This window comes from Cyprinodon variegatus, unplaced genomic scaffold (assembly GCF_000732505.1).
Source record: "Cyprinodon variegatus isolate N-32 unplaced genomic scaffold, C_variegatus-1.0 Scaffold358, whole genome shotgun sequence".
Classification (NCBI taxonomy): domain Eukaryota; kingdom Metazoa; phylum Chordata; class Actinopteri; order Cyprinodontiformes; family Cyprinodontidae; genus Cyprinodon; species Cyprinodon variegatus.
The window spans coordinates 798,528-807,403 of record NW_015150811.1 but is presented as its reverse complement, the minus strand read 5'-3'; the positions used below and the strand labels follow the sequence as shown (position 1 = coordinate 807,403).

The 8,876-nt window shown below is 37.8% G+C and overlaps 1 protein-coding gene across 1 annotated transcript in view; it reads right to left on the bottom strand.

The window, feature by feature from the left end:
• arap1 (ArfGAP with RhoGAP domain, ankyrin repeat and PH domain 1) overlaps positions 1-8,876 on the bottom strand; it is an 82,124-nt gene that overhangs the window by 29,841 nt on the left and 43,407 nt on the right. The window contains exons 12-13 of the mRNA XM_015386180.1: positions 7,886-7,971; positions 7,020-7,202 (exon numbers count right to left, since the gene is read on the bottom strand). Coding sequence (XP_015241666.1) covers positions 7,020-7,202; positions 7,886-7,971 — 269 coding nt within the window. The remainder of the gene's footprint in view (positions 1-7,019; positions 7,203-7,885; positions 7,972-8,876) is intronic.

Genomic DNA, 8,876 nt, shown 5'->3' with positions numbered 1-8,876 from the left:
ATCTTGACTTATCGCATAGTAATAAATTATTAATATCAAAAATGTATTTTTGTTTCTTCAAACCAAAAAAAAAAGTAATTTTCTGTTTTGTTTTTTTCTTATATCAGGCTTTAAAGGGTTAAGGTTCTTAGACTTGATAAAGGGCTTTACATGTACAGGCTAATAACTATCATTTATAAAAAAAAAAATAAAAAAAAAGAATAAAGTTATTCTAAAATATTTTATAATTCACAGAAAACTACTAACATCTGATTGGCTGCATAGTGATACGGATTCTGGATTTTAAAAAATAGGCTCCACTTGTTTCTGCCTCTCCCACAGCTCAACAACATGGATTTGAAGTACTTTTGTCTTTATAGTTGTGTGTCTTTAGTTTGTCTTGTGATGGACTGGCGATCTGTCCTTCCTTTACCCTACGATCGCTGTAGATAGGCAGCCGCCTCTGCAACCCTGTTAAGATAAGCAGCTGTAGAAGGAGGAAGTAGTGAGGGAAGCATTGGGTGCACGAATGCATGGATGGGGTTGGTAAAGATTCAGTCCTTGAAATGTAATGTAAGATAGAAAGCTAGTTTAGATTCCTCCCATTCAATCTAAACTTTTTACAAATTGGTATTGAACATTGACCTCACGTGATTGCATTCCTTGTTATAGCCCAGGAAAATCACTCACAGTCATTCACAAATTATGCTTCGCTGCTTACAACTATAGATCAGTGACAGATCATGTTTTGAGATGGCAGATTGTTATCATACTAACTATGTATATTGCTTTTGTAAACACAAATCCCGTCTGCAGTTCCATGTGAATGCATATGTGACTGCAGAGCATGTGGGTCAGTGTGCTGCTTAAATAAAGCCAAGCAAGTTACCTTTGACCGAGATGCATGCACCAATTGGAGCAAAGTACAATGAGGAAATGTGTTATTTAAGCGTCTAAGACCTCACCCTTCAACATCTGCTGCCTCTGAAACATATGAGAGTAATAACGCACACACACACGCACGAACACACAGGCGAGGAGAAGGGAATACAAAAATCCTTCTCAGTCTCCCAAGAGATTTTTATCTGGGTGTGTCTTAAAAATCACAGACCTCCATCTGGCCTTTGCAGTTTCACTCGATGGAGTGGAGGAAAACGAAGCGATGAGGGGAAACAGAAAAAGTAAACATGAAAAGAAGATGAAAGGATTTAAGCCTTGATATTCAATCAGATGCTGATTTTGCTTGGCTGGAAACTCAACATATAGAAGAGACATGAACGCATGAAGTGACACAATAACTACAAAACTACACCCACACTGCCACACATACACTGCAAGTAGGCTTGTATATCAAATCCAGATGAGAATAACACAGGCCTGTTCCAGCCTTACGTCACCAGGAACAATTTACAGAGCGGGGCAAGAGGTGAAAATCCAGGCAGATTAAAGGGGAAAGAATGAAAAAAAAGAGAAGAAAGCTTACAAACACAAAAAAAGAAAAGGTCTAACATAACAAAAAAAGCAAACAATTTCCATAGATTCTTAGTATAATGAGGAAAGAATTTATTGTGCGAAATCCTACAGTGTGAATGGAAAGTGGCTGAAAGAAAAAAAAAAATACTGTAAAACAGAAGAATTAGTAACAATAAGTCAACAGAGAGAATGGCTTCATCTGAGAAAATCACAAAGTAAAAAAGGAAAATAAGCCAAGATTTCATGATCTTTAGCGCTTTGTTAAAAATCACAGTCACGGGTATGCTTTGGTGGTGCAGTGGTAAGCACATACTACCCATGTATGGAGGCCTTAGTCCTCAACGTGGGCGACCTGCGTTCGAATCCAGCCTGTGGTCCTTTCCTGCATGTCTCTTCCCCTGTGTCATACCCCCTTTCATGTCGGCCTACTGTCCATAAAAACGAGCCACTAGTGCCATAAAAACTAAAAAAAAATAATAATCACAGTCACTGCACTTGAGACACCTATACCCTGTCATACTGTAGCATATCTGCCTTCAGGATTGTTATTTGTTTATTTCTGATAGTGTATCATAAGTGATTTGATCACCAGCCAAGTCAGGCTGCAACATATATTTTAGGAGATGCTGCAGACCTCTGTGATGTTTGCCATGTCATACAAGAAATGCAACATAAACGGCGAATAAAACACTGATAAAAAATTTGCCAAAAAGCAAATAAAATATTGTAGTAGCACCAAGATCATTATGCAACTATCATCCAACAGCATGCAGACACTTTTGCTGCACTTGTAGATATTCACTAACCTCAGCATACCAAATGCTCAAAAGTAGCTCAAACAGTTTCAATTACTTACTGATGAACATAGATGATTATTAGCTGGTCTACACCAGATACACAGGAGATGTTTAAGCATAAACAAACACCAATATCATTATATCCTATCATTATATCCTACTCTCTGATTGTAAATGTTACATAATGCACAAACCTCAGATGTGAGCAGCCTTCACATTTCATATGACGCACGTCATTCCTGTTCGTACTCCCTTGAAATCATATGTTAGATAAGCTAACATACATGTCCAAAAAAAAGTGCAATTTGTTACCAAGTTGTACAAAGACATTCTCACTTTGACTCTATGAGCTCAGTGTTTAACTCTACATTTTTACTCTTGACTTTTTCATGCTTGCCTGCTATGTTTAGTAATAGATGATCTTGGTCAACAACCAGAGGATGGTGTCATTTTAAGAAGGCTCTGAGAGATTTTATGTAACATCACACCAAAGAGGAAGTTAGACCTATGAATGGCTGTCATTTGATTCTCAGCTCAATGATGCCAAACCAGTATGTGTCCTCTCAAAAACACAAAACGATACACAGTTTGCCAGCAACCTGGGGGAGGGGGTTCTTCAGCTATTGAAAGACATGAACTGTTGCTATAGAAATAGCACCAAACCAGTTTCATCAGTTTTGTATTTATAAATGGGTTAGGTCCTATACTTAAGTCTGAAGCTACTACCATTAAATATTGATACTGAATAGCAGCTGCATAAGTGAAGCTTACAAAGAGATAACAGAAAAATCCAGAAGATCATTCAAATTTTTTTTTTTGTTGTGTGAGACTTAAAGTGATTCAGCAATGTCCCTCCCCCGTCTGTTTCTACTAACATGTAACACATTTACAAAGGGGATCTTATTGGTTTATGAGATATCAACAATAAAAGCGCTGAAAACTTCTTTGACGGCAACTTTCACAGGAATCTATTTGGTCCTAGATGATATTAAGTGCAAAAATATTGGCAAGCTCCAGCTTTCAGAGTTGGTGATCTAACTTTGGTTACGGCTGGGTTACGGCGGCGTTGGATGCAGGAGTCGAAAAGCTGTCTTTTCAAACCCCAACCCCGGCTTTCACTGTCATTGTATCCCTAGGCAAGGCACTTCACCTGAATTGCCTAATGATGACTGGCAGAGGTCCCAGTGTACGGCACCCTAACTTCTGTCAGTGAGCCCCAGGGCAGCTGTGGCTACAATGTAGCTCGCCACCATCAGTGTGTGAATGTCTGAATTTAGCGTAAAGCACTTTGGTCAGTCTCCTGACTTAAAAAGGTTCAATAAATGTACAGGCCATTTATCATTTTGTACCTTTAACAAGGAAGTCAAACAAACCTAACTTTGAGTAGAGATCTGATTTAAACCTCTTTGAAGGAAGCAAAATCTTGCAAATATTTGGTTTCACACAGCAGGTGAAAAGACTTATGAGTCAGTCCCTTTATATGGATTAATAGTCATTAGTTAAAAAGCCATTGGAGGTAGATTATTGTGATTATGGTGACATAATCAAAAGGAGGAATGGCAGGTAGAGATATGGATCAGATTTCATTTTTTAAGTGATGATGCAATTTTTTACATCTGAACACAATGTTTTCTGGGAATTTGAAGCTTTATCATTTGCTTTATCCAAATCCAGCTGTGTTTTTTTTTTGGGAGTCAACCTTCTAATAAATTTGATCTAATATACTAAGAAAATAGCTTGCAACCATGACTCAGTCACCCTGGTTCATGTTAAGATCACCAGTAGATTTGTGCATTTGTGGGTGCATGATGAGACGGGGGAGGATTTACATCACACATGTAAACATATTGGTTAATGCACCTCACAACTACAATTTAGAGTACAAACAGAAAGCACAAATGTTTAGTAGCTGACTAGCTGATATTAGCTTCTTTGTGACCCTGTTTGGGATAAGCGTGATGGATGGGTGATGGATGATTGCAGTGGAGATTAAAAAAGAAAATATCAGTAGATTAGGCGCTCCCTTATGGTGGACACTTTCCAATCAACATATCAGCTCAACCCAACATGTTCTAAAATAAACACAGCCATTGTTTCCTGTGTTTTGTCCTGCCTCCTGGGTGCTGCAGATGGACACTCCCACCATCCGATTTCCAGCTGTGTCAAAGCATCCCAGAAAAAGCAGTTCCCTCGCTGTGAAGGACCATATGTGACCAGCGGCAGAGCAGGAAAAAAATCTGGACCAACTTGTCCACACATTCTTCAGCACACTTTCTTTATTAACAAGTGAAAACATTTGCCGTTTCTGCTTCTGTAGCCTAAGGCTACTGAAGGACCTCTGTCTGAGGAATCATTAAATTAGCTGATTGACCCTTTAAACTTCCTTTCCACCTTTCTGCAACCACCTCCGGTTTTATCTTTCTGAACATCTAGAACTGACCTGACCTGTCTCCATTAGGTTTCTTCTTGTCTATCACTCCTCTTTCCACTTTCGCCCCTTTCCACCTCCCCCAGTTTTCCATAACCCAACCAGCTGAGATATCTTGTTCTTCTAAAGATACATAACACCTAAAAAAGGGTTACTTCCTTCTTCTGAATTTAAAGAGGGATGTGGCTCGATAAATCGCTCATGTATAAAAAAAAAAATGAACAAGGAATCAATAGTTAGCTTTGTGCCGAAAAAGAGGCATAAGGGAACAACTCAATGCGAGATCATTTAATTTTAGCACACATGAACAAAACAAAATACAAAAAGGCAGACAAGCATGCCCACACATGCACATTAATATGCATGTTAACATATCCCAGCCCACTCCAGTAAGCAAAATACACACAATTACTTCAGTGTGCTCTCACAAGCATAGATCTGCATTAGTCTTTTCTGCAGCCTTAAAACTATGCAACTTAAACACACACATTCAAAGGCATGGAGTGGTTTCACAGAGATAACATTTAGAGTGTCAAAGTCCACCTAAACACCGTTACCCCTTGTTTAAGGACATATTTATCCTCACATTGCGAACAAAAACTACTCAGTGTAAAACAGAGATGTAGGCAGACTGAATGTTTTCACTACCCTCTCCTGCAAAAACACAGATGTTACCTTCAGGTTTTCAGTTCCCTTTAAGCAGCATAGTTTAACTGTCAGCTCACAGAATAATCACAAAGGGTTACATATATATAAATCTTCTACAAAAGTTTTGTCAGACAGAGAGTTTACAAGCAACTTACAAATGAGGGAAAAAAAGCCAAGAGGGAAGCAGATCAACTTTCTTGAAGAGTCCCAAGCAAACAATGAGGACAGGAGAAGGACTAGGAGCAGTGGAGGGAGGGAGAGGCGGAGTTAAAGCACATTCCAGTTAAATCAGTGAGTAGTGATGTCACATTAAGGAAAAAAAAAAGAAAAAAACAGTAAATGGAAACTCTAAAATAAGTCAGGACTGATCAATACTCTTTAATTTAGTCAAATATTCTCAAACACAGTTAAGAAATAGTGGAACACATTGTTTACTTACACTTAATCTTTTCTGGCGTAACTCCCAAGTTACCAAAAATGAATTTTTTTAAGACTCACCCAAGTGGAAGATATTATGCAATAAGAATTTCAAGTATTTTGCAAAAAAAAAAATAAAACAGGTAGAATAGCTGTCAGCAATCCCCTGTCAAAAGATTGGTACAGCTGTCTCACTAAAAAATGCTGAAGAGCCAAAAAGTTTCACAGCAACAGAAAAAGGAGTAGCACCAGTAGGTTTAAAGAATGTTTTTTTACTTCCTTTATCTCCTTCTGCTCACATAGCAAACAGCCTGACTCACCCACACATTTATATAGGGAGGAAAAATGGTATCTCATAGTCAGGTGTTAAATGTGACTCAACGGCACTCTGAGTGTCTGTGAGCTGTACACATTGTTGCTAGATGTGGGTTAAGAGGCGATTAAACTGAAATGCTAAGACTTTTTACCACACATCATAAGCCTCAGCAAAACCACAACAACAAAAAAAGGCTTTTAGGAAGTTCCACAAAGTCCTTAAAGGTTTCACAATCTCCTACAATGACTGTAGGTGCAGAGAGATAACCTGCTCATCACTTTGGAGGGGATTGCTGCCATGTCATTATCCAGCTGCTTTCCAACATTGTTTCTGAGGTGAAAAGGTCAGTTGGTAATTCACAGAACTAACATCCACCAGAATTCCATCATTTTTGTTTAATTACTATGACTCCATGTTTTTAATATAAGGATTAGGATTAAAGCAATGAAAGCCTTTTTCTATGAAATCCCTACACGTCTTTTTAGTTTAGATTCATCTCTGACTGGTTAGCAGGTATTGCTACAGGAGAGACATGCTACGTATTGCTGAAAACAAAAGGAAAAACAATACAAATGCTCCGAGTAGAGTTTTGAGGCTGGTTTCCATTCCTCGTAAAGCTTTGCACTGCCTCTACCTTCCATGAATCTATGATTATACACCTTCATGCATGCAGTACATAGGTCGGAATTCAAACCCCACGAAATTTTTGCCAAAGAGAAAAGTGAAACCAGCTGTTCCCACATGTGGCCATCTGCATTAATCAGTCACGGTCACTTTCAATAGATCTTTAAAAATGTTAATAGAAGAACATTAGAAAAAGAAATTGCATTCACATTTCTTCTTCTTGCCTCGCCACAGTAAGTGGCCATGTTTTTCTATTGGATGAAGGAATATAAAAATGCTATTTTACCCTGTTCAGTGTTCCGTTTATAAAAACACAGAAACATTGATTTTAACTCACATTGTTGAGCTCCCTCTGATTTCCATACAGTGGATGGTATTTCCGGTATTTGCCCTGGCGGTATTTGTTAGTGATGAAACGCCGTCTGTCCTCGCTGCCACTGGAGGGCGATAGAGCTTCACTTGGCGGGATGTTAGCAGCCCAGAAACTGTTCACCCGCTCGTTACCAAGCCCTAAGAAAACCTGTTCCATAGATGAATACAGTTATTTAAATATGAAAGAGATAGATCAGAATTCAGATTTAAAAAAACTGGAGTTTTAGAGCCTTCAGCTCCACTGGTTATTACAACTCGGTCTTAATGTTGTTGGTTTTTTTGTGCTTTTTTGTACTATATAAACTCTTTTTATATTGTCTTTTGTATTTTATCTTTAATGGCAACCTTTCCTAAAGGAGTAATCCCAATGGATAAATAATGTTGAGTGTAAGTCTAATGTAAAGTTCACTGAAATTCATCCGTGCTTGTGGCCACATTTTATTTACATTTGATGTAAATTATGAAAGAAGAAAAGTTTATTTTCTAAAACAGGTCTGGAGCCTAATGACTCATTTTGGTCTGTGTAGCTGCAGGATATGATGGTAAATTTTCTCAGTTTATCTGAAGATGCTTACTGCTTACTGTATTTCACAAGGAAGCTATAAACATCTAAAGGATTCAACATTTAATTTGCATTAAATGATTCACAAAAAAATCGTCATTTGAATAATAATCATTATTGAGTGTCTAGTGTAAATAAGTTTTTCCCTGATTCTTTTAGTTCCAACTAATAGAAGCAATTTTCTGAAAACAAGGGTGACAGAAAACAGGTTTTACATAGCCTTTCACACACTAGATGTTTGAAAGGAATTTTTTTAACTGCATGTTTACCTGAATAAGCTCCTCAGTCCACACCTTCTTATCCATCTTCAGACTTCGTACTTTAGAGATGCTGGGACCAAGTCCTCTGTGTTCTCCTGAAGCATCAACATACAAATGAAATCCCGATTATGAATAAACCATTTTAGACACTTTTATTGTACTACAAATCCTGTAAAGGCTTGTCGAGTTAAACTGTTAAAACTGTGGGAGTCTGTTAAAACTGCCACCATCCTCTTCATATGCAGTTTGCATTTGTTCATTCTACATTTTTCTTTACGTTAAGTGGATGTTTTGGTGATGCATAGCACCTCTATTTGTTTTTAATAACTAAAATGGAATACTCTCTTGCTGATTCTATAGCAACAAGTATGGAAAGAAGCAGCCATGTGATTGGAATATGTATAAACACTAGGAATTGACAGCAAACTAGGAATTCTTGCAGTTTGCATCCCTGGATGTTATGTTTGTGCTGGTTATCTATTAAGGAAATATCAGTGTTAAGGACATTTTCACAATGTCACAAAAGAAAACATTTTCTAATACCAGTGGATTTCCCAATGAACTCCCCTCAAGGTCAAACCATGCAACGCTCAAGGAATTAAGTAAAATGTAAGAACTCTATAAAACTCTTCAAACCTATATTGGCATAGTAAATACTTGATAAAGTCTAAAAGAATCAATATACTCATCAAAATAACAGCCTTCTACCAACTCTAGGCTTTTTGGCAGCCACAGCCTCTCATTAAGTGGTTGAACCATTGACCTCTGTATCCTAATGCATTGTAAATTTTACAGCTGAAGCTTTCTCAAACAGTAATAAACAGTGATCATCCCAGATATCCCCACAAGTGTAAGGCAGAGTGTTAAAAAAAGAAAGAACCAAGCTGTTTCAGTGATGCCATCAAAGTCCGGAACTTGACCTGATTAAATCTGATGTTAGACCACAAGGGACCTGTTCAGAGACAAATGACTGCAAACCTGAATGAACTAAGGCAATGCT